Source organism: Sceloporus undulatus, chromosome 9, assembly GCF_019175285.1.
Source record: "Sceloporus undulatus isolate JIND9_A2432 ecotype Alabama chromosome 9, SceUnd_v1.1, whole genome shotgun sequence".
Classification (NCBI taxonomy): Eukaryota; Metazoa; Chordata; class Lepidosauria; order Squamata; family Phrynosomatidae; genus Sceloporus; species Sceloporus undulatus.
The window spans coordinates 14,073,715-14,099,972 of record NC_056530.1 but is presented as its reverse complement, the minus strand read 5'-3'; the positions used below and the strand labels follow the sequence as shown (position 1 = coordinate 14,099,972).

Here is a 26,258-nt window from a genome sequence, read left to right as displayed (position 1 = left end):
CATCTCTTCATGGGCTTTTGCTTGAAGGTGATTTGCAGAAAGCCTGCCAAAATCTCAGAAGAATGTGGAGGCAAATAATATCTCCAGCACTGGGCAGCGGAGGTGAGAGGTAGTTTATTTCTTCCCCCAGTTTCCCCAACGAAGACCAGGATGCCGCAAAATTGGGTAAAAAGAACCAGTCTGTTTTAATTTTCAAAAGCTTATGATTTGCCAATTAACCATTTAAAAAAAAACACCCTGCAATTTAAGTTTTAGTTGATTAAATCAGCTAACAAGCATTACTTTTAATCCAAGGGCTTCCCACTCAAGCTGTGATGCTGGAGCATGACAAATAGAAGATTAAACCTCACGAGGTCAGAAGTCTTTCCTGCTGGAGTTTGGCTAGCCTTCAAGACTTTCTGGACTACAACCACCCTCACTCCCAGCCACCAAGACCACTGGGCACGCTGGCAGGTGAAAACGGAAGCTGTTACCCAACACATTTGGAGGACACTCAGCTGAGGAAGGTCAGGCGAACTGGTTTAACTGCATCGCCTGATCTCCATAACAGCGGCAGCAAAGTGCTCCACTATCAGTGGAGTGGTGAAATTTTATCGGCATTTTACTCCAAAATGTAAAACCAAGTGCAGAACCTATTGCCAGAAAAGACTTGGATAGTTTAGAATTCTGCTAGTGAGATTCACCAAAAACCATATTTAAAGCAAAACAGGTTAAAGGACCAGCAGAATGTTCTCTTAAAATCTGGACTAAAACCCAGAATGGAGTCTTAGCCACACTGACATAGAAAGCCCCCATTGCCGCTCCTCCACAAAGGGCTTGCATGGGCAAAAAGCACCCAGAGTCATCCCTGGGCTTAAGCAAATACAGTGAAGTTTGGACTTTTGCAGATTTGATTATTTATGGTTTTAATTAATATGTTCTCTCTAAGAATCTCTAGGTCCTCCAGCATAATTCTGCTAAAAGTTGACTATAGAGTTGTGCTAGGGTTCCTAGATAAAACACTTCTCTAGGCATGTGTAGGTCCTCCAGCATGATCCTGTGATCAACCTCTGCCAGATGTTGACCACAGAGCTGCACCAGAACACCTGGAGATTTCTAGAGAGGGGTTCTCTCAGCTAAAAAGAATAGTGTTTATTTATTTGCGGTTTTCCCACATTCACGGGGGTTCTCCACCCCTAACCCCAGCAAATGTGGAGGGACCACTGTATACACCCGAAAGAAGTATCGGGGAAAAGGGTGGATGGTAAGCATGGCAGACCCCTGCGATGTGGGGAAAACATTTTCGTGGGAGTTAGCAGCCAGGCAAAGGGAAGAGAGGCTGTAGGAAAGCAAAAGGACAAAGTGCAGTTGGCTACAGCCAAAGTAAATATGACAAGAGCAAACCCACACATAAAAGTTAAGTTCAAGATGGCTCCTCATTTGCAGAATTACTTCCTCTGGCAGAACAGTGACTTCTCCAACTGATCTTATTCCTGCAGCCCAATCTTCTCTTACACCAACATGGATGTTCACAACAACACAAGACTAGCTCAGATTCATGAGCCTTGTACAGCGGAGGAAGTGTGGCGGGGATCCAGATATTTGTTTGGGTTTGGTTTAAAGCACAAAGAAAACCCAAATATTTTTAAGCACAGCCTCTGTTCAGGGAGCAAGAAAAACCTACCAGCTAGTACCCTGGTGACCTGTTACTTATGGGCAGATAGGTGTGACAGCCCAGAGTTAGCAAATGAGCCAATGGGGGAAATATATGATAACATAGCAATGGCACATCATGACGAATGCCCCCAAAGGAGACGGCTTACCTGGATGCTGCTGGCATCGCTGGCGATCTTGGTCTGCTTCTGTTTTCCTGGAAGGCAACAGCAAAAAAGACATCGTCGTCTGGATCGGGAAGACTTGGAGGTCAGTAAACTGTGATCCAGGGTGTCCAAAATGGTGGGCACCAAAGCGGAGAAGACTCAGCAGGAAGGAGTCTAATCCCACCTGTTTATCTCTGACCTGGGACTGGCAGGGTCACCCCGCAATGCTCCAAGTGGATCTTCTGGGCAGCTTCACCCAGGACAGCCAAAAGGGCAGATGCCCGCTCTTTCAGGTCCTGTTGGACTCTGACCTGAAACTGCAACCTCTCCATCTCTTGTGCGCAGCAGCAAAGGCTTTTTGCCTCATTTGGCAAACACGATGTGGCCAGGAGCAGAAGCAGGGAGGGAAGGTTAACCAGAAGTGATCACATTTTCCCCGAACACAGTCCAGAGAAATGACAGTTAATTGGTAGAGTATAAAGAAGGAAAGGGGAACTCCCATGGCCACTACTGTCCAGTTGGGAAGAAAAACCCATGGCCACTGATGTCCAGAAGTGAATAAATTCCCAAGGCTGCAACTATCGTTGGGAAGAAAACCCCATGGCCACCAATGTCCAGAAGTGAACAAATTCCCAAGGTTGCCACTATCCAGCTGGTAAGAAAACCCCATGGCCACCAATGTCTAGAAATGAATAAATTCCTAAGGCTACCACTGTCCAAATAGGAAGAAATTCCCATGGCCACTACTGTCCAACTCTCATGGCCTCCACTGTCCAAACAAAGGCTGCATCTGCACTGCAGAAATAATGCAACCTGACACCGCTTTAACCTCCACAGCTCAAAGCTATGTAATTCTGTGATTTGCAGTTGTGTGAGCTATTTTGCCTTCCCTGTCAGAGAGCTCTGGTGCCACAACAAACTACAAATCCTAGGATTCCATAGCACTGAGCCATGACAGATATGTCGTTAATGCAGTGTTAAACTGCATTATTTGTCCAGGATATAAATCGAGATTATCATAGCAATAGCAATGCCAGTAATGCCAAGGCTCTGGGGTGCAGAAGGGGTAGACGGTGTGCCAAGCAAACTCTCCCACCCCAGAACCTGGTACCTTGGTGCTGCAAGGACTTTAGCCCAGCCTGGGCCTGGATGTGAAGTTGCTCAAGGTGTGGAGGGCGGTTGCTGGGGAAGAAGACATTGTCCAGCCGCTCGTCTCCCGCCTTGTACTGGACGCTCAGCCGCCTCTCATTCTCCGCCTTGGCCGCCCCTGCAAAGACAAGACATTCGAATCTGGGACCCCTTGCATCACAAGCCCAACAGGTGGGTTTCTGCTCTGCTCAGATCCATCAACCCAACAAGATTCACAAAGAGCAGGGAAATGGAGGAAGGGACCGCTTCCATATGACACATTTATATAGTCCTTTGGTACCACTTTAACTGTCATGGCTCCATCCGATGAAATCCTGGAATCTGTAGTTTAGCATACTATTTGGGGAGCATATTTATGAACAAGGACCCATAACAACAACAACAACAACATCAACGATCCATTGTATATAATGGGACTTGAGCATCTACGGATTTTGGTTATCTTTAAGAGGTCCTGGAACCAAACCCCAGCAGATACCAAGGATCTGTCTTTTGAAAATTAATTGTTATATAAAATAAGCAAATTGTGTTTTGACGTTGAACTACTTCCAAAGCCATTACTGAAGGAGAAGCAGGAAGGCTTGAAGAGGAAAAGGAGGAGGAGGAGGAATAAAATAATAAATCAAGAAACTCTGGCTTGTGATGGGCATCTCCGCTGCAAGAGAGCAATGAACTTCTGTAACTATGAAAACCTTGGGATCTTTTTACAACCCTCCGCTGGCAAAGGCAATAGGACACCATTTGCAGTCCTGCTATCAGGCTGGCCGCCGCTCCAAGCCTGTGCCTTTAAACCAATGCCACTGAATAAGCGAAAGAACCCCAGGGCACTATCACATGACTGATACCAGAAATATCTATGCACCTTGTGTATGTGTTGCACACACACACACAAATGCACAGAGCCAGTCAAGCTTAAAGGGACAGTGCACAGCACATTTTTTTTTGCCATGCACAACCAATTCCAGAACAAATAAGAGGTCTGAGATGAACGAAATATGACTTTGCTGGAGGTTGCAAGGAAAGAGAGACAGGGAAAGTGGAGTAAAAATCAAATGCATTCACATGTCTGTTTGCAAGCAGAAGGTGTTTGGACAAATATTTCGCTACTGATAGAAACAGAGGAAACTGCCTTCTGTTGAATCAGGCTGTCGAACCAACTGGTTCAGCCCACCAGAGCGCAGTACCTCTGCAATGATTCTCTGCAAGGTCTTTTCCTGCCCTACCTGGAATTACTAAGGGCTGGTCCAGATTGGTGCTGTCCAGAAGGGTTGCACTACTGTATAGACTCCTCCCAAAAAATGACCCCCTAAAAACCTGAATTGACTTATCCAGGGGTCAATATAAGTACTGTACATTCACTCTTATAGAAAAAAGAACCATTTCCTGATGAAAGGCAAAAGCTTAATGTGTCCTGCAAGCACTGACCACTTCTCTCATCCATTCAGCCTTTAGCATGAATCGAAACAGGTATGCCTGCTGGGATTTTGTAAGATTTTTGGTACTGTTTTCCTTTGCTTCATCCTTTAGATCTGCAGTTCTCAACCTGTGGATCGCAAACCTTTTGGAGGTCGGACGACCTTTTCACAGGGGTCGCCTAAGACCATCAGACAACACATATTTCTGATGGTCTTAGGAACTGAGACACAAATAATTTTATGGTTGGGGATTACCACAACATGAGGAAGTGTATTAAAGGGTTGCGGCATTAGGAAGGTTGAGAACCACTGCTTTAGATGCTTAGTTCATGTCCCTAAGTTTTACCCTCAACTTATCCACAGGTCATATCAAAATCCATAATTTTGATCCCAAAACCTGCCCTTAACTTATACATGAGGTTGACTTATAGTTGAATATATAAGGTATATCTCCAATCCTGTCTCCTGGCCAGCTGTTACATCCTGGTTGGGGGAGGATGGGAATTGTAGTCCAGCTCTCCTCAAGGAGTTTGACCAGGGAAATCTGATATCCACATCCTGCAGCAATAACCATTTGGTGCAAGGGACTTTCCAAGCCCTATCTGGAGATTGATTTTGGACCTTCTGCAGACAAAGCTCATCAGAGCAGATAGTGGAAGCGAGCATCCTGAAGCCATTTAGGGGCCATTGGGGTCAAGGGGCAGAGCTGAGCCTGGCCATATTCCTAGGCAAAAAGTCTTGAAGAAAGGGGGTGTTGTCTTTTTAAACCGATTTATCGATCTATAACTTGGGTTTTCCTATATAAATCGATTCAGATTCGAATCCCAATGGGAACAGTATCGGAGCAATGCGGATTGAATTCACGCTCAAATGGAAACGATGCACCCATGATTTTCATCCTGACCCGCATTATAGGCCAGTGGGAATGACCCCTACGTGCGACAGGTTGTTCGCAGGTATTCATGTATCCAGTACTCTTTGCACAACACCAGAAAAAAGTAGTTGTGTTTGTGTAAGTCGCCAAGAATACTGCATAAATAGGAAGAGAAAAGGAGGAATTTACCATATATACTCGACTATAAGTTGACCTCATACATAAATCTGGGCTATGCCCTCTGTGCACCCAGCCAAGCAACCCTATTCCTAAGCATCATCAAAACCCTAAAGACAAAGTTAGCAATTAAGAGTACTTAAAATTCCTCAGCCTTTGGAAGGGCAAAGAGAGCTCCCAATTTTAAAGCAGTAATGTTTGTTCCCAAAAACCACAGGGAAAGAGTTACTGTCCCGTTGCTGGAGGGCAAACAGTCTTTTGCACAACCTGTATCCATTTGTTGGCACCAGGCAGGCTACACAATAGGGGTGCAATTTACTCTTCTTGTAAACTCTTCCTTTAAATAATAATTTTTAAAAAACCATAGAAAATTAACAGTGGAGCCCAAGATTTCAAGAAAGAGATAGGAAATACTTTGAGGGAGAACAGATGCAAACCTAGGCAACCAGAAAGACGCATGTGTCTCTTATTTTTTGCAAGATGGGATGGATTTTTTTAATCGGGGAAGAGGATGATGTTTCATCTAAAAGACACCCAAAGTACCCCAAACTGCCCACAGATGCAACATTTTTCTTCCTCCATCCCCAAGAGCCTCCCAAATTATTGCAGCTGCTGCCAAGTACCAGCCCCAAAATGCCAATGTGCCAGTGCAGAGTGCTAAGCTGAAAGAAAAATGATCCCCACTCCCTCCAAATAATAATAATAATAATAATAATAATAATAATAATAATAATAATTATTATTATTATTATTTGTAATCCGCTTCTCCAAAACGGTTCCCTCCTATGTTTTAAAGCGCTCCGCCATTTCCCGGGGAGAGGAAAGAGGGACAGGTCTTTCACTTGGGAGGCCACTTTTTGGAAAGTGAAGGATGTTCCAGGAGGGTCATAACCTTGAGGCCACAAAAGAGGAGAATGGGGGTGTATGTAGTCACATTTTTCCCTAGCCCAGATTTTAAGAGGAGGATTTCTGTATGGTGGAAAGCAGGGTGCATTCTTCTCCCATTGAGACTACACTGAGATGGACAGAACAATGAACCGTTTTGCAGGCAAGGTCACCTTGCACCCCTTGAGAGAGGCTGAATCAGCAAAGGATTCGCTCCTGCCACTTGATGCCCCTCCATCTTTGCTCTCCGTTTAACAAGGAGATCGATACGCAGAGCCTCCTCCCTCCTTGGATGTCTCTCTTTTCCCAGGACAAACACAAAGCAAAGCAGCGCCTTCCAACACCGTTCACAGGATTCAAATCTCTAACTTTCCCATCTTGTTTCCTTTCTTCTAGGGAAAGGCAACTGGCTGTCCAAAGGGTCTGGACGCCCCATATTTTGCAAAGCAGGGGAGCCAAGGATGGAAAAGATGCCTTCAAGGACCACAGAGATGGAAGACCTAGTAAGGAATTACAAAGACCTTAGAAACATCTCTCTTCCTTCATGCTAGAGTTTAATAGGCTGGGAGCTGCAGGGATGATGTGTGCTTTCAAGCCATTTCCACCTTATGGCAACCCTAAGGCCATAATCGTGGGGTTTTCTTGGCATAATCGAGGGGGTTAGCCATTGCCATCTTTTGAGGCTGAGAGAGTGTGATTTGCCCAGCGTCACCCACTGGGTTTCCATGGCTGAGCTGGCATTCGAACCCTGGCCTCCCATTGTCCTAACCCAACACTCAGACCACTACACCATCTTAGCCCTCACTATTTTGGGGAAGAGACCCAGAATTAATTCATGGCTCCATGCTAGAGAATCCTAGGTTTTGTAATTGGCTGTGGCACCAGGGCTCTCTGACGGAGAAGGCGAAATAGCTCCCAAAACTACAAACCCCAGAATTCCATAGCACTGAGCCATGGCAGTTAAAGCGGTGTCAAACTGCATTAATTCTGCAGTGTAGATGCAGCCGCACAGATCAATGGCTGAATGGTAACTAAACACACAGAGAAATCTGATTCTACAGCTCTGCTCTAATCGCAGTAAGGTTTAAGGACATGAAGGAATCCTGCAACACCTGGGAGACTAACTTAGGAAACGAAATTTCTTTTCCTCAATTAGTCTCACAGATTCAACAATGTCCCTTTATATCTCTTTATGCTGCAACAGACTAACAGGGCTACTATGTCTTTGAATACTAGTATGATTTAGGTCCTTGACAGAACGACTGAAAATCTTTTCAGTGGTGGGTGCAAATAAATATTGGAAACAAATAAAAGGCAATGCTTTGTTTCACCCAGGTAAGAAGCAGACCAAGACCTGGCCTAATGGAGTAACATTTAAAAGTGGGCTATAAAAAGCAGTGGTCCGTGGACCAATGCCAGTCCCTGAGCCATCGGCTACCCGTCTGCATCAAAGAAATGAACATTTGTAGCCAATGGGCACAAACACAGTAAGCAGTCCCTGACACATTAGAGCAAAACATTGCCTGCCCTCCCACATCCCAAAGCATAAGCACTGATCTAAAACCCATCCTCCACCCCCTCTTATTTGCAAAGATTTGCAATATATTCCCCTTGGCAAAGTTAGTCCGACTTTAGCAATTTCCATCACTTAAACTAAATAAAGAATAAAAGGGGTGGGTGGGAAGAGATGTGGAGAAAGCGAGAGAAGGAAAGAAAAGCGGAGACGGGTTACGGGGACAAAGCTGGTTCCTTATTCCCAGCTCCTTATTTGCACGAAACTTCAAACCAGAGCCAAGTGATCCAGATGAACAAAGATGCCAAGTTTATATGCCTCTGCATCCCAAATCCAACCTTATACATCCCATGCTACAGACTGACATAATCTGGAAAACTCTCCAAGATGGAGGAGGAAGCATAGCAAATCCTAGAGTTGGAAAGGACCCCAAAGGGCATCCAATCCGACCCTTGGACCCAATCCAAGCCTTCTTGTGACAGATGGCCATCCAGCCTATTTTTAAAAACCTCAAAAGAAGGAGACTCCACCACCTCTGACGCAGCAGTGTCTTTTACTATCAAACGGTTCTTATCCTCAGGAAGTTCTTCCTAATGTTTAAGTGGAATCTCTTTTCCTGTAGTTTGCATCCATTGCTCCATCCTAGTCTCTAGAGCAGTAGGAAAACAAGCTCACTCCATCCTCAATATGACATCCCTTCAAATATTTAAACAGGGCTATCATACAGGGCAGAATGGGGTTGGACTGGATGCCCTTTGGGGGTCCCTTCTCTAGGATTCTGTGTTTCTTCCCCCATCTTGGAGAGTTTTCCAGATTATGTCAATCGTAACCTTCTCTTCTCCAGACTAAACATACCCAGCTCCTTCTCAGAGGGCTTGGTGGCTTCCAGACCTAGGAAATAACATTCTCTCCACTTTATCAAGCCATTTTTTGGAAGTCACCAAACAAAAGAAGGAGGACAGGAGGCTGCAAAATAAACCAACTAGGAACAGCCAATAAGGAGCCATTTTCAGCCTCAAGGAGAGGTAAATCCTTTCTGTCTCAGCAGGGCTGCTGCATCCTAACCAAAGGAGACAGAGCTCATCCGAAAAACAAAATCTGAGAGGAGGAAGAAGGGAGGGAAGGAAGGAAGAACTGCAGAAGCACTGCAGAGCGAGCCAGCAGAGAAACCCAAAATGGACCCAATTCCCTTCCCAATGATGGGGGACGCAGTAATAGGGGACACAGGGATGCTCAGATGATCTTGGTTGTCCTAAATGCAAAGGAGGGTAAGACACGATACGTTCCAGAAAAATGTAGCACGTTCCCAAACCGAAGCTGAATGCACTCGTACATATAAATTCATGCTTAATGGTCCTGCTCAAAATGGAGGACTTTTTGGGCAGAAGGTTGAAATGGGGGATATGTCTGGGGAAAGGAGAACTCTGGTTACTCTGTCCTGGATGCTAGCGGTTCAGATCATTGAAAGCCAAACCCAACCATGAACTGCTGGCTTCAGCAATCCAGGAAGAGCGAATGGAGGGAATGAGTCCAGAAAACAATGGGGGATGCCTTGATGGGAGGAAAAAGGGTGGAAGGTTGGGTTGGGGGGACCCAGAAGCTGCCAAAGAGGTTTAGGGAGGTGCAAATTGCCCCAAATAGGGGAAACCCAGCTCCACAAAGAGTCCTCCTCCTTCTCCAAAGGACCTCTGCCCCTCCATCCTCATGGGATGCATGCCAACAGATTCCCAAGGACAGAGTCCCTGAAATACTATGGGGGAATACCATGGGGGCACACATTTCTCTCCCCCCTAAAAGCCTTCTTTACAAAGATCAGTCTCAGGTATTTCAAGGTGGGGGGGGGGCCTGGAGAGAAAAGAAGGCAGAAGTTGTTGTTTGGTTGTGCTGCATTTGCAGGGATATTTTGCAGCTTCGTAGACAGATAAACAGAGAGAGATTCCGCCAGAAGGAAAATGAAAAATTACAGTGAACCACCCACCCAAACAACTGAGGAACAAAATTAATGCTAAACATTCATTGTAAAAGGACCTTGAAGTCCACCGTTATCATTCCTAGACAATATTGTGTTTCGTTGAGTTGTTGTTGTTGCCTGCCTTGATCCATGGGGAGAAGCAGGTAAGAAATGTATTATTATTTATTTCTTACCCACCTCTTCCCTTGGACTGAAGCAAGGAACAACAACAAATCAACAATGCACAACATCCCAAGCACTTTTTGCTAACCAGCCTGGTGAAGATACACATTTAATAATAATAATTACTATATTACTGTTTTTCTACTTGTTATTTTTTGCCCAGGCAGGGAACAACAACAAATCAACACTTCACAACACCTCAAGGACTTTTAAAAACACACCATTGTTATCATTATTAATGAATGAATGTGTTTTCTCATCTGGCTGGGTAGTAAAAAGGGGCTTGGGATGTTCCCCCTTCTTCCTTCTGCCAAACCATCTAATGTTTCTCATCCATCCTCACTTTCCTTTGCCTTTTCCAAGCCTTGCACCTAGTCCTTTTTGCATGTTTCCTCTCCATCCCTCTGGATCCCAAGGACGATCCGGTCATGGGCTGGCGGACCCAATGGACCCCTGATGGAGAAGAGGGGAGACCTCTGTTTCCCTTGTGTCGGATGGCGATGCCAAAGAGGTGGCCCAATTGGGCTGCCTGGAGGCCAAGAGGGGTCTCCTTGGGAGTAAAGAGGACCAAGGCCCCTGACTCACCTTTCTTCTTGAAGAGGGCCAGGAGGGCAGGCAGGTTCCGCCCCAGGAAGACCACCATCCTCAGGCGCTCCCTCCACCAGCACCAAGGATGGAGAGATGGAAGGACAGGCTCCTTTCTTCCTTCGTCCCTTTCTCCTTCAGCCTCAGCATTCGCTTACCAGCATCCTTCTCTCCTCCTCCTCTTGCTGCCAGAGAGGACCAGCCCAGAGGAGGCAGCAGGGACCAGGAGCAGCCTCTCTCCTCTCCCAGCCCCCCTCTCCCCAGGAGGAAGAGGAGAGAGAGAAAGAGAAGGAAGAGAAAGAGAAGGAAAAAGAGAAAGGGGAGGAAGAAGAGGAGGAGGAGGAAGAGAAAGAGGAGGAAGAAGAAGAAAGAGGAGAAGGAGGAAGTGGAAGAAGAAAAAAGGGGAAGAGGAGGAGGGGAAAGGAGGAAGAGGAAGAAGAAGAAGAGGATGAGGAGTAAGAAGAAGAGAAAGAGGAGGAGGAAGAAAAGGAAAAAGAGGAGGAGGAGGGAGGGACACTCAACCCACCCTCTGGGACAGTGACCCCCTGCCAAGCATTGGCCTCAGGTGGCAAACCTTTCTCCGCATGGGCTTTATTTGTTGTTTGTGGACACATGCTTTCAAGGCATTTCCAACCTAATGGGGTTTCCTTGGCAAGATTTGTTCAGAGGAGGTTTGCCATGGCCTTCTCCTGAGGCTGAGAGTGTGACTTGCCAAAGGCCACCCAATGGAAATTGAACCCTGGTCTCCAGAGTCATAGTCCAACACTGAAACTGTTCTGCCACATTGGCTCCCCTACTGAACTGCAGTTCCCAGTTTCCCACACCACTAGCAATGCTAGCCAGGACGACTCATGGACGTTGCTGAGCCATAACTACATTCCTTCCAGTCTCTCCTCTGGCTCTTCCTTTTCCGGCTTGTAAGGAGTCAGGTCCGTCCTCCGCCAGCTGTCCTGGCCTTCCTCTCCCCCTTCTGGAGAGGCTTCCCCCCCCAAGTCTCCCCCCAAACATGGCAAATCCCCCTCTGAATATTCATCAGGCCACTTAGAAAGAGCAGGTCAGGCCACACCATCTGGCATGCGGTGAGCATCACTCCGAGGGAAGAAGATGGCAAGGAGGAGATGCAGCTGCAAGGCTTGGAAGAAACAGAAGGGAGGCCAGCTCATTCTTCTGGAGCAACAGCCGTCTAGTTATTTTTTTTGGGGGGGGGGGGGATTACTATAGATCAAAATGAGAGGGGTCCTCAATGAAGGATCCAGGGCAGAGAGGCGCTGGAAGGAGCAAAAGCATTGCTCCTGCAGACTTTGCATGTGAAGGGAGGTTTATGTGACATCTTCAAAACTAAAAGATATATTAGGCCATTGCACCTCAAGCTCTCTGATGTGGGGGGCTGGCAATTTTTATCCCCCATGTTGCAAGGACCAGTGCCACATTTGAACCTATTGGCTTACTATTCTTTCTTCCTTCCTTCCTTGCAAACCTGCCAAGGACCAGTAGCCAACAGCTTGCAGACTGGCTCTGGTCCCTGGCCCACTACTTGAGTTGAGTTTGGCATCTGATGCTAAGATGAACCTAAGGTGGGGTTTTCTTGGCATGTTTTTTCAGAGGGGGTTTGCCAATGCTATCCTCTGAGGCTGAGAGAGTACGACTTGCATGGTTTTACGTGGCTGAGCTGGACTTCGAACCCTGGTCTCCAGAGGCACAGCCCAATGCTCAAGCCACTACACACTCCTGGAAGCTACGTTAATATTTTGCAGCCTCACAGGCTTTCTAGTGCTCTGCAAAATTCCCATTGGCATCACTATGCCAACCACCACCTTGGCCCCAGACAGACCAATTAGTGATCTCAAGCAGCAGCTCCTGGGTTCAAGTCCAGGCATGGAAACTCCTTCACCCCACGCTGCCTTCTCTCAGAGGCTTTCTCTCCGTGTCTCCCCAACCTTCAAGTCCAGGATCTCCAACCCAGAGATTTCTCTGCTCAAGGTGGAGCTAAAGGAAATGCAACCAGGAGCTATAATCCTTTTAGGTTTTGTGATTTCTTTTTGCAAATGCCACCCTTGACTTTTTTGGCAGACTAAATGAAATTATCCAAAGGGCAAATTCCAACAAGCCAAAAAACTATGTCAGACCGCTGCCAGCCTCCGTTTACCTGCTGAGACAACTTGGAGGAAGAAATCATTATTATTTTCTCCTGCCATTCAAAAGAAGAAGAAGAAAAGGAATAGCAGGAGGAATCTCTCTCACACTACACATACACTCAAAGAAAATGATGCTTTCCATGGCGGAAGAATCCAGAGACGCAGCCATGTTAGTATGGAATATCAGTTTGTTGTTGTTATTATGTGCCTTCGTTTCCTACTTATGGTGACCCTAAGGCAAACCTATCATGGGATTTTCTTGGCAAGGTTTGTTCAGAGGGGGTTTGCCACTGCCATCCTCTGAGGCTGAGTAAGTGTGACTTGCCCAAGGCCACTCAGTGGGTTTTTATGCTCAAGTGGGAATCCAGAGTCATAGCCCGATGCTCAAACCACTACGCCATACTGGCTCTCTGCAAAGGGATCTTGCAGAACCTGAGACTAACACGAGATCCCTTTGCATGCAAACAAAACGAAACTCTCCCTGTTCCTAAGAGCTAAGTTTAGTTCCCTACAAGTCCTAACTGGGCCATCTTTATGCCTAGATTGTGTCATATTCTGGGGCTAGCGCTGGTTTTCTTTACTCCTAGCCCCAGCATCCACTTGAGACAGATGCTGCACTGAGTCACCTCTTTGTAACACCAAAGTCTGCAAAGAAAGAGATTTGGTTTTTACTCTTGTGGAGCAGGGTTGCTCAGCAAGAGTCACTCAGTTCCACATTCCTTCCCTCTTCCACAGGATCCTGCTAGCTGTGGATCATGGGCATTAGAGAAAGACACTGGAGGTGGGTGGAAACCTATAGAATTATCCTCTCACCAAACTACAACTCCCAGAAATCTTTTAGGGCAAGTAGTGACAGGTAAAATGTGTTCATGTTTGCTTACTTGACAGTCCAAGGGTGGGAACTGGACAGCCTTCCAGAGATTTGGGGACTGCAAGTCCCAGCAGCAACAGTGGTGAGCAATGGTGGGAGTAAGTCCAACAAACTCCAGAGGGCCATGCTTTGCCCACTCCTTCAGAAATACTTCTAAGTATCTGCCACCCCCCCAAAAAATGTCTGGGGGCTCTCTAGTCACTCAAAAGATGGTTTCATTATGCCTGGCTCAAGCAAAATTCCCCACTTCTTCTGAAGAATTCAACCTCCACTTGCAGTCTCTTGTCCTGCCAGGAACTTGCCTAGGCAGAGACTAGGATGCCTCGGCTTAAACAAACCCTGTTGCCCAGGCTTACTCACCTGCAAGGACATAAATCATGGCTTGTTTCATTCTTGCACATGGGAACAAACACATTTCAAAAGGCCTCTTGCTCACTGGCAGAGATTGCAAGGGTTTTTGCACCTGCCATTGATGCAGGATCCAGGGGACTGTCATTTTCTCAACTTAATTGCAAAGGATGATCTAAAAGGTCAGTCAGGTTTCAGGAGAGGGACAGGAGAGGCGTCAAAAGTTATCATACTTTTCCATCTGCCCATTCCTAGGATTGTCCATCCACACAGATAAGGACATTGCAATCCTTATATGAAAAGAGATGGGTTATCTAGTCATCTAAGTTGTTGTTTTGTGTCATCAAGTGGGCTTTGACTTATGGCAACCCTAAAGGCACCAGATACCACCTCATCCTGGAAGCTCTGCAGGAGCAGCCCTGGTTAGTACTTGGATGGGAGACTGTCAATGAATACCAGGTGCTTTAGGCTCTATTTCAGAGGCAGGAACTGGCAAAAACATCTTTGAATATTCCTGGCCTGAGAAACCCTTATGAAATGTATGGGGATGCCATAAGTCAACTGACAGCTGTCTTCTCTCCCTTCCAGAAGTCCCACAAATCCTCTTTCTGTGGTAGTTTCATCCAAAAAGGTGACCACAAGTAACATGATGTGGTCCATGGGGGCAACACATTCCCCTTCCCATAGAGTCCACCCCAGCCCCTGCTTCCAGACAATCCAAGGATACCTTCTGCAGCAGGGAAGACCTTTCCTCCTCTGGGGCTATACAACTGCAAAGACCTCATGGTAAGAACTGCATCATGTTGCCTGCAGTGTGTAAGGCACACTGTTAGCAGGAGATAAATAATACATCATCCATGATGGAATCGCATTAGAGGAGTGAAAGGGGCAACCAGACTAATAAGAGAAAGCAACTGGGAGTGTGAGGCTTGGTTTGTGATGAGTTGGTGGCTTACACAAGTGTAACTACAAACCGGAGTGTGTCTAGAGGAGGAGGACCAAAATGGTGAACTATCTGGAAACCAACAATCCCTTTGAAGAGCAATTTAGGGAGCTGGGCATGTTCAGCCTGGAGAAGAGAGGGTAAAGAGGTGATATGAGAGCCCTGTTTAAGTATCTGAAGGGATGCCAAATTGAGGATGGAGCAAGCATGTTTTCTGTTGCTCCAGAGAATAGGACCCGGATCAATGGATTGAAGCTATAAGAAAAGAGATTCCACGTAAACATTAGGAAGAACTTCCTGATAGTAAGAGCTGTTTGGAAGTGGAAGATGCTGCTTCGGAGAGTGAAGAAGTCTCCTTCTTTGGAAGTTTTTAAGCAGAGGCTGGTAGCCATCTGTCGGAAGTGCTTTGATTATGTATTCCTTCATGGCAGCGGGTTGTATTTGATCGCGCCTTGCTATGAAATAGTGTTAATGAAAACATAGTGTTAATGGAAACATATCCAAGGTAGCCATGTTGGCCATACAGCAAAGCACCCAAAATCCACAAGACAGCAATACTTTTAGTGGACCAACCAAAATGCACAAAATACATGTTGCAAGCTTTCCAAATTCCACCGGCTTCTTCATCAGGCAAAGGTGTTAAAAATTATGCCGGAGTTAAATGTAGGCGGTTGCACTTTCTAGGAGGGTGCACAAGGGCAGAATCCTAATCAGGGTTGCACAAGATCCTTAACGCGGCAAGCATTCATGAGACATGGCTGCCCGTTACGTGATCGGTTATAACTCTGGAACAAATGCTTGGCAGAAATTTACACCGTGCAACTGCTAAAGCAAGATCTGAGATGTTTATTCCTAAGCATCTCTACTCGGTCTATTGTATCTCTGGCTGTATTTCCAGAGATGTTCACAACCATAATTTCCTATCATATCATGGGTGAGAATCACATATGTCTGCACTGTGACTGATGAGAAGAAAGTTTGGATGATGGATGTGGCAATCCTTGGGGACTCTCTCTTTGAAGACAAAGAGAGGAAGAAGATATCCGAACCTACAAATTAAGATTTAGGGCTGCTAGGAAAAGAAAATAGCAGTGGTCCCAAGGATGAGGGATGCTGAAATTTCCATTACAAAATGTGCCACTACTTGAAACATGACACATTACTAAAGACTGAAATAGACATCTGACTAACATCTCCAATTTTTTTCCCTTCTCCTTTTTGGTTTGTAACATCATGATGAAGAAGCCCATGGAGCTTCGAAAGCTTGCAACAAGTATATTGTGCATTTCGGTTGTCCGATAAAGGTATCACTGATGGATTTCTGTTTGCGTGTGTTAAATGGCCAACACAGCTACCCCTGCATGTTTCCTCCTACATCCATCATTCTTAGAAATGCTACCAAACAGGTTTGGGCATGAACGAGGCATTTCTGGGTTGATCAGGAACAATGTTCACTTGCCAGACTTTGGTGTGTTTTCACTATGGTTTGGCCAATTTAATTGCGATTTTTCACACACACACCCAAAAATGAAAATAGGGAGGCACAGAAGTATTTGGGGTGAGGGGAAAAAACCAGGACTTGAATCCGGGACCTTCTGTATACAAAGCACATGCTCTGTTGTTGAAATCAGGGCCATCCCTTCAAATTGCACATGACTCTTCTATCGCTCTGTAAATTGCCTAAAATTAAAAGAGGAGTTACCTCTGTCTCCCTCTGCTCCTAAACCAAGGAGGAAACTGCCAGGGCAAGAGTAGACATGTTTGGCTTGAACAAGAGGGACGGATTACTCATACAGAAGGCGGATTTGGGTTATAACCATCTGCTTCATTACAAGGGAGCTTCATGGGTCTCTAGGGCTAGTGGCTGATGGGACTTGCAATCCAAAAGTCTAGTCTGCCCAGATTCAGTGAAGGAAGCCTGAGCTGCCCTGACTTTCCAAGATTTGCCCAAGACTATATATGTCTGAAGTTCTTGGAGGCATCTCATTTAGAGCCCAATTGGGATCCAATGTATCTGAGGAGGTAGGCTCAAGTCTACAAAAGCTTATTCTACCAACTTCTTTCTTTCCGTTAGTCTCAGACATCCTACAAAATCTCTTTCCAAACTGATTTTACAGACTAACACCGTCATATCTTTGAATTCTGCTATTAGGAAGCAGATAGAGTCATCTGAAATGTAGCTCTAGAGGAGAGATCTGGAGGTACCATGGGTCACCAAAAAAGACAAATAAAGGAATACGAGATCAGAGCAAGTCTGAACTCTCCCTGGAAGCCAAGATGACTAAGTTGAAGTTGTTGAGATTTAGACATATAATGAGACAGCGTGACTCATTGGAAAAAGGGATGATACAGAGAAAAGTGGGAGGCAGGAGTGGGAACCCCTCAGGATCCAGCCCAATGCAAACTCACACTCCTATGTAGCTCTGTTTACTTCACAAAGTTGTTGTACATTAATTGCACCGCAATCTGGAACTGGTTTGCAGTCATGGGGCACCTGTCTGCTTCTCTTCTGCTCCCTACTTAAACAAGATCCTCCATCATGTTTTTCCCTGAGGACAAACAAAAGGAAATCCACCTATCATTGGGGCCCCTCACTTTTTCCAACAATGGGGTGAATATCAGGCCCTCCGTGGGTCTGGGATGCTTTGGCGGGGCATAAAACGCCTCCCCTCTATCGATCCCAGCTGAGCGCCTGGAAAAACGCTGAAGCAACACAATGCAAATTCTTTTGCTTTGTGGCCACTGGTCGGTTACCATGGGAGCAGGGGCTGCGAACAAGACAAATGCACACACATGCACACAAGCACCACATTTACAAGGAGGGCTTCCAGCCCCACACCATCCCCCTTGCTCTCTCTCCCCCCATCTTCACAGATATGAGCACCTCTAGTACCCCAAGATGCAGGTTTGAATCCTGGATCAGCCACGGAAACCCTATTGGGTCACCCTGGGCAAGTCACACTCTCTCAGCCTCAGAGGACGACCATGGCAAAACCCTTCTGAAGAAACCTGCCAAGAAAAATCCAGGGTAGCTTCCCCTTGTAAGTCAGAAACAACTTGAAGGTGCACAACAACAACAAGCTGAACCCAGCACCAGGTTTTCTGGAGCTGAGAGTGTATGCCTCTCCCATGGTCACCCAAATGGGTTTCCATAACCAAGCGGGAATTCGAACCCTGGTCTCCAGGGTCATAGTCTAATGTTCAAACTACTCCACAATGCTGGCTCTTGGTTATGACCTATAAAGCCCTATACAGCTCAAGTCTAAGCTTTTTGAAGGATCATCTTCTCCCATATGAGCATTCCTGGGTCTCCAGATCTTCCAAGAAGGCCCTTCTTTCCATCCCAGAGCCTTCCCAGATGTTCCGAAGATAGACCATTGCTTCCTTTGGCCCAGAGATGTCAACACTGGTCAGGAGAAGATCCATGGGGCTTTTGGCACTGGTCGACTGTTCCTTGACTTATGGCGACCCTAAGGTGAACCTATCATATGGTTTTCTTGGCAAGTTTAGTTCATAGGGGGGTTGCATCTGCCTTCCTCTGAGGCTGAGAGAGTACAATTTGCCCAAAGTCACTCACTCAGTGGGTTTCTATGGCTGAGCTGGGAATCAAACCCTGGTATCCAGAGTCACAGTCCAATGCTCAAACCATTACACACCTTAGGGGTGCATTGGAGCACAAAGCATTGGAGTCTTGGACTATGACCCTGAAGACCAGGGTTCAGTTTCTCTGCTCAGCCATGGAAATCCACTGGGTGAATTTGGGCCAGAATTGAGCCTGAAACATGGAAGAACATGCGCTCTGCTACCAACCTATATGGCCCTTTCATGGCTGGAAATGGCATATGGATAGACAGGCTCCCCCATGTCTGAGCCCTCATCTCAAAGACTGGGATGATTCAGAAAGAGCACAAATATGCGTAGTGCTTTGTTTACCGTATAAGTATATAAAGACAGGCCCTCGCTCCCAAAGAGCTTACAGTCGAAAGCAGCTACAGGGCTTGGTTCAAGGTCCTGTTTTCAAGCGCCAAATCTCAGCCCAGGAATTACCAAAAGTAGTAATTAAGCTTTCGAGATTAGAGGGAGGGAATTTCTAGGCAGACCGGAATGGCATCAACACTCTTTCTTTCCTTTCTTTCTTTCACACACATATATACACAGTCATCAGAAGTTACAGAGGACAGACGTGGGAATTGCACCATCCCCCAGATGGGACCCATCAAAATGCACAATATACACATTGCAAGCTTTCGAAGCTCCACTGGCTTCTTCATCAGGAAAAGGGGTTAAAAATGATACCCTCGTTGATGTTTCCTGCCTTTTTTCTGAGTCTGGAATTCAAAGTGGCTTACAAGAGTTAAAACCGACACAGCTAAAAGTGCACATCTTGCAAAAGTAAAAGTATAGTTACACAGCGGTATGAGCATTTGACTACGACTCTGGAGACTGGAGTTCGATTCCTCACTCGGCCATGAAACACACTGGGTGCTCTCAGCCTCAGAGGAAGGCAATGGCAAACCTCCTCTGAACAAATCTTGCCAAGAACACTCCATGATAGGGTCACCTTAGGATCGCCATAGGTCAGAAACAACTTGAAGGTACACAACAACAACCGTTGCTAAAACACCATGGAAGCCAAGGGATGACCTTCGAAAAGTCACATTCTCTAAGCCTCAGGGGAAGGCAATAGCAAACGTTCTCTGAACAAATCTTGCCAAGAAAACCCCATGATAGGGTCACCTTAGGATCACCATAAGTCAGAAACAAATTGAAGGCATACAACAACAGTTGCTAAAGCAATGAGAATGGCCTGCCCAGAAGATCTCAAAACATGGGTAAACTCATATAAGGTGAACAGTGTCCTTTACATAACCTGGACCTGAGCTGTTCAGGGCTCCATAGGTCATAACCAGTGCTCCGAATTCCATTCTCTGTCCAACTGTAGGCGGCACTGATGTCTTATCTGTACTATTTTCAGATGCCGTCCTTGGCATCCAGTCATTGAGTCTTCCCAGACTGGTAGCATTGCCAAACATTGCAGCTGAGCGGTTGCCATTGTTGCCCACCGAGGCTGGTTCCGCAATGGCAGCCCTCCATTGTTTGCAAAGTATGTTGCAGGTTCTGCATAGTACAAAGACTCAAAACCACCAGCAATGCGCTGGATGTTATTAACACACATCTCATGCAAACATTTTCCCATCAGCACCTTGCACAACACCTAACAGGGAAAGTCTGACACATCTGCCGGCAAAAAGGGAAAAGCAGACTAGCCTTGGCCAAGGTTGTTTCACAAAATCTCGGCATAGTTTCAGAAACCAGCAGCGAAAGCCTTGCAAAAGCCAAACCAAGAGTTTTATCCTGACAATCAACTTTCATACATCATCCCTACACAATCCATGCCAGGTCTATGCTATCAATGTCACAAATAACACAGTATCTCTGTACATGCACAGAGTACCTTTCCATCATCAATAAGCAAATAAAGCACCATAAATTCCAGAATTTATCACTTCAGAAATTAATTGCCATTAGTTCAGGCAAAAAGCAGGCATTCTGAGATCTACCTTGACTTTATCTAGGAACCTCCTATACTGGCCCTTATCTAGGCCAATAAATATCCCATATCTGCCTTACAAAGGTGAAAATAATGTGTGTGTGTGTGTGTGTGTGTGTGTGTGTGTGTGTGTGAGAGAGAGAGAGAGAGAGAGAGATGTGCCCTCATTTGTGCACCAAATCCATCTATAAAATGGGGTTATGGGCCAGCCTTTTCCATAGGCAGCCCAAAAATCTAGCCGGAGGAAAAGCACATTCCCATCACCATCATCATCATCATGGCAAAGAGACATCCTGTATCATTTGCCTGTTCCTGTTGTTGTTGTGTGCCTTCAAATTGTTCCCAACTTACGTCAAACCTATCATGTCATTTTCTAGGGCTGAGAGTGTGTGACTCACCCAGGGTCACCCAGTGGGTTTCCATAGCCAAGCGAGGAATCGAACCCTGGTCTCCAGAGTTGTAGCCCAACACACAAACCCTTATCATTTGCCCCTTGAGTTCAGCCAACCCTTGTTCCCCTCAAATACAAACAAAAATCCACCAGTGATACTTTTTACTGGCCGACCAAAATAATTAATTTTAATTTGTAAATGCACAATATACTTGTTGCAAGCTTTCGAAGCTGCCTTGTTTCCATCCGTCTGTTTAGCAAAGTGGTTCCCAAACTTCGGTCCTCCAGAAGGTTTAGACTTTCAGCTCCCAGAACTCTTGATTGCTGGCCAAGTCGGATGGAGATTCTGTGAGATGAAGTCAAAAACACCTGGAGGAATAAGGTTCGGGAACCACTGGTCTAGCAGAAAAACAGCAAGGCAGGGGAACAGAGACATCAGACACAAGGCATGGAAGTAGGCACTCCTGTTTACATGGATTATCATGGCATCAAGGTTTTCGTTTGGACTAAACATGAGCTCAACAGAAACCTCCTGTTTTGTGGAGCTGGGGGCGGCGAAAGGCCTTGGCTTCCCTGAATCAGCAAGGGCAGCACCAACAAACACAAAACCCAGGAGTGCTCCTGACCTTCCCCCTCCGTCACATGCGCTGACCACCGGAGCATCAACAGGCTGAACAATAAAAATTGAACTTTTGGGTCTTTAATCCAGTGACTGCCAATGGAGAGGAGAAGAGAAAGAGAGGGACAAAACATTGACCAAGCTGTTAGGAAAAGTGCTTTGCTTACCACCAAGCCACGCTCCCACTGTACGTCATATTATTATTATTATATTAATTTGTTATTTTTATTATTTTATTAGTTATTACGCAAACATACACAACTCTTACAACACAATATATAAAATATACATACAAACTTGTCACCCTCTCTCAGCCTCCAGGGAAGCCAATGGCAAACCTCCTCTGAACAAATCTGGCCAAGAAAACTCCATCATAGGTTCACCTTTTGTTGTTGGGAGCCTTCAAATGATCTCTGACTTATGGTGACCCTAAAAGAAATCCTATCATGGGGTTTCCTTGTCAAGATTTGTTCAAAGGAGGTCTGCCATTGCCATTCCCTGAGGCTGAGAGAGTGTGACTTGGCTTTAATCATAGAAATTAGAAGGTCATGCTTTTTGCCACATGGAGGTATGCATTAAATTCTCCTAATATCCCTATATTAAAGTGCTGCTAAAGGCACAAAGACGTGGTTTTAAAAAAGAGTTGGCCACCTTAGTTTTAAGGATGCTGTCCAACACAGAGAAGGAGTGGAAATGCAGATTTCAGATATTCATTTTAAATATAGGAGTAATATCGATAAAAATATATATGTTCTCAAATACTGTGAACATAAAGATAGGTGGGTTTTTTCCCCCCTTGCCTTCCAATGTCTTCTTAAGAATGAAGAGGAGATTCGGATGAATACCAGCAAGAGCAAATACAGAAGCCTCAATGGAATACTCCATTCAGATTTGTGAACACAAGCCTGCGGAAGTGACCTTGTTGTCTACGTGGGGATCATCTTAATGCAACAACAGCAACAGAAACATACAAAAGAGCTTCCGGGAAGAATGCGGCAATCCCTCGCTCACCAGGTCAGGTACACAATCCCAGAAAACAGACCCACACAGAAGGGGAAGCACCGTCCCTTTTGCAAAACACAAAACCTGACATCGAAAACAACAAGGACAACAATAGGAAGCTGCCTTTATATGGAGTCAGTAACCCTTGGTCCACATGCCCCACAGCTTTGACGGTTGCATAGAAAAAGGAATTTCAGCAAGTGTTGTTGCATGACGAGATAACAAGCAAAGCTGCTAAAATTCCCTCTTCTGTATGACCATTGAAGGTAGAGAAGCGCCATCCCTTACTTCACTTGGCAACCCTAGCTCCCATCTGAGGGCAAACCAGAAGCTTAGCTTCTGACCACTGACAAGATCCAGCGTATTCAAGGTGACAGAGTGATTCTACAACATTTTTGGGAAGCTGCCTCCTCTTGAAGCCTGTAGAATCAGCTCCAACTGGCAGCCGCCATGCCTCTCTCCAAAGCTTGAGACTTGCCCTCAGTTGTCTCCCATCCAAGCCATAACCAGCTCCAAGCGTGCTTAGTTTCCAAAATCAGAATGAGATTGAGTGGAACAACTGCATGTGGATGTCAGGTTTGTTGTTGGCAGTGAGTGCCTTCAAGATGTTTCCAACTTATGGCAACCTTAAGGCGGATCTATCGTGGGGTTTTCTTGGCAAGATTGGATCAGAGTAGGTTTGTCATTGCCTTCCTCTGAGGCTGAGAGAGTATGACTTGCCCAAGGTCACCTAGTGGGTTTCCATGGCCAAGTGGGGATTTGAATGCTATCTTTAAAGTCATAGTCCAACGCTCAAACCAAGGTCCATGGCCGAGATGGGAATCCAACCCTGGTCTCCAGAGTCATAGTCCAACACTCAAACATACCCATCCACTAAGGTAGAAGCAGAAATCCTGTCACCCACTGGATCTTGTTGAACTACAAGTCCCATCAACCCCAACCAACATAGCCAATGGTAAGGAAAGATGGCAGCTGCAGCCCAACTATATCTGGAGGGACTCACCATCCACACCTGTCCATTGGGGGTCATTTATTACATTATCAATCGCATGCTGTCTCTGGTTTGCTGCCACTTCTTTGTTTTGCTGAGTGCTGACATTTTGCTGGGTTTGCTAGCCATCTTGCACATTTTGAGCAGGGAATGGTGGGAGCTAAACAAGAAAAACCAAAACTGGATACATTTAGTTTAGTGAGAGATTCAGTTCCTTAACATCTGCAAAACAGCTTTGTTTTGTGTGTGTTGTGTGCCTTCAAGTCACTGACTTATGGCAACTCTAAAGCAAACCTATGATAGGGTTTTCTTGGCAGGATTTGTTCAGAGGAGGTTTGCCATTTTAGCCCTGATTTAAACAGGAGACCTTAGACGGAGGTGTCTGAGCGAAACAGGAAAGAAATCAGCTCCATAGCTCTCTGGAGTGGAGATGATCCTGGCATACTAAATGCATTTGCTGAATGCAGGATAGAGGGAGGTCCCAGACAAGGGAATCCAAAAATGCTGCAGTAGTAGTGGACACGTAAGGAACGACATCCCCAGACAGGTAGTTCCCAAAATGACAAGAGCGAACCAGAACGGCTGAGATGACAATTCAGCCCTAGAGATTCCTGGCTCCACTGCCAGCTATCCTGGCTCTAGATCCCTTAAACTGCAGAGATCCATGGATGCATTTTAGGGAGTCCATTAACTTTGGTGCATTTAAGTGGGTTAGTCTCTCTTCCTCATTATTCCCCTCTTCCCCTGAATTTTTTTTGCCTGCCACTGTGTCCATTCTTTTTCAATTGCTAATTTCCATTTTAGTCCAGACAAGTCTGTGCAACGGACAGCCATTCCCAATGCATTACCAGTAAAGTTTATCATTGTACTCCTTGGGAAAGGATACACAGAAAGCTAGACAATGTAGAATATTTGCACATAGTTTATTGAATAAGGTATCCACAACTGTTCTCCACCATCTAGTTTTCTGTGTATCTTTTTCCAGGGAGTACAATAACATCCCCAAATCCACAAAACTGTGATACTTTCTTGGGCCGACAAAAATGCACCATTTAAATACATGTTGCAAGCGTTTGAAGCTAGCAACGTGTATTTCCAGGGAGGGTGTCCCTAGCTTTCACCTGATCACCAAAGGATTCTGTGATCCTTTGTCATCACCACCTTACATCCCCCAAAAAAGAACGGTTAAAAGAAAACCACAGCGCTAGAGCATGCAAACGCAAGACTGCCCCTGAGCATGCACAGAGTGACGTCCCATTGGCACAGTTTGCCTCCTTCTACACCTACAACTTGGCACAACGGGAGGACAATCCAAGGTCAAAGGGATGCCACTTCCAACAGCCTTGTGTGGTAGGACTTAAGAAGCCAAAGAGGGAAGTTTGGGGATTTGGAGACTCAGAGGTGGGTGCGGAACAGAATTCGATGAAGACATTTGTGAAGAATTCGGTGCCTTGCCCTTGAAGAGGAGTGTTCCTTGAAGGGCATAATGTGGAGATCTCCTGAACCAGGTCCATCTAACCCACCTTCCTGTTGCTCGCAGGTGGTCAACCAGGACCCACAAGCAATGCATGGAAAGCCATTCTGCTCTGCTTCCCACCAGTTGCTATAAGGCACCGGAGCACTGCTTGCAAGGCTGGCCAGCAACTGACTCCCCAGTTCCACCAGTATTTCCACCAACACACACACACAACACAAATACAAGCACTAGGAGCCCCTTACCTGTCTTCAGCCGCTCAGGCCGGCTGAAGTTCCAGAAAGACCAGGTGCTCTTGGCGCTGGGCGGGTTCCGCTTGCGGTATGAGTTGCCCATGGCGGCCCCGGGTGCGAAAAGGCACCTTCTCCTTCCTCTGCCCCCCTCCGCCACCCGGCCCCTCCTGGTTGCTGGGTGGAGGAGGAACAGGGCATAGCTACATGACTGAGCAAGGCAAGCCTCCCTCCTGCCTTGCCATGGCTGGGCTCCAGCGGCGCAGAGCAAGAGAGAGCTGGAGAGAGGCAGAGAGAGAGAGATGCAGGGCTCCTGCTGCAGCTCACAGCCGGGCTGCTCTCAGCTCTCTCTATCGCTCAGTCAGCTGCTGCTGGGCAAAAGGGAGGTCCATGAGAAAAGGGTGGGTCTCCTGCCACTCCTTTGGCCCTGACAGATTTTGGCTGCCTCCTGCATCCCTGTGTCTTCTGTCTGTCCTTCTCACCCTTCAGTGTCTGTCTGGTGGCTGACAGCTGGCTCTCCAAAATAGCAGAGGCGCTCATTGGTGTGGGAGACAAAAAAGCACTCTGCACATGCTCAGAAGTAGTGTGATTGCAAGACAGGCCAAATCAGGACTGTCCCAGGCCCTGAGATTTCAGAGTCAAAACCTGAGATCCCTTGCAATGTTACAAGGGGCAACCCCTGGTGATGCCGTTTCCTAAAGCAGTGGTCCCCAATCTGTGCCCTTTAAGAGATTTTGGACTTCAGGTCCCAGAAGCCTCAGCCATGTTGGCCAATAGTCTGGGATTCTGGGAGCTCAAGTGCAAAATTCCCCATAAGAACTCAGTTTGGGGACCATTGCACTAAAGCATTGGCCACAGTTACAAAGAATACACCATCCAAATAAGAAACGCCAAGTCTAGGTAATGATGAGGAAAATACACACAGAGACACACTTTTCAAGACATTGCTCTGGCTCTGAGATTCCTCCCCTTGACCTTCAAACCAGGCCCTAAGCCCTAGCTGTTACTTAATACGTTTGCCATGGATGAAACTCTGGTTGCCCGACTGACAAGGCAGTTAAAGGCAATGGGGATGATTCATTTCCTACACCTTAACCTGTGCAATGATTCATTTCCAGTCAAAAACAGGTCTCTTTACTTGTTTGCAGAGCTTAACACTTTATTGGTACTGT

The 26,258-nt window shown here is 46.1% G+C and overlaps 1 protein-coding gene across 3 annotated transcripts in view; it reads right to left on the bottom strand.

The window, feature by feature from the left end:
• Positions 1 to 25,218, bottom strand: part of KIAA1522 (KIAA1522 ortholog) — a 35,682-nt gene extending 10,464 nt beyond the window's left edge. The window contains exons 1-3 of one of the 3 annotated variants that reach the window (XM_042439375.1): positions 25,102 to 25,218; positions 2,911 to 3,066; positions 1,803 to 1,849 (exon numbers count right to left, since the gene is read on the bottom strand). In XM_042439375.1, the coding sequence (XP_042295309.1) occupies positions 1,803 to 1,849; positions 2,911 to 3,066; positions 25,102 to 25,192 (294 nt within the window). In that variant the 5' untranslated portion in view covers positions 25,193 to 25,218. Of the gene's footprint in view, positions 1 to 1,802; positions 1,850 to 1,983; positions 2,660 to 2,910; positions 3,067 to 10,531; positions 10,663 to 25,101 lie in introns of those variants that run through there. The other 2 variants (XM_042439376.1, XM_042439377.1) reach the window with 2 other exon arrangements.
• Between the last annotated feature and the right edge of the window lie 1,040 nt (positions 25,219 to 26,258).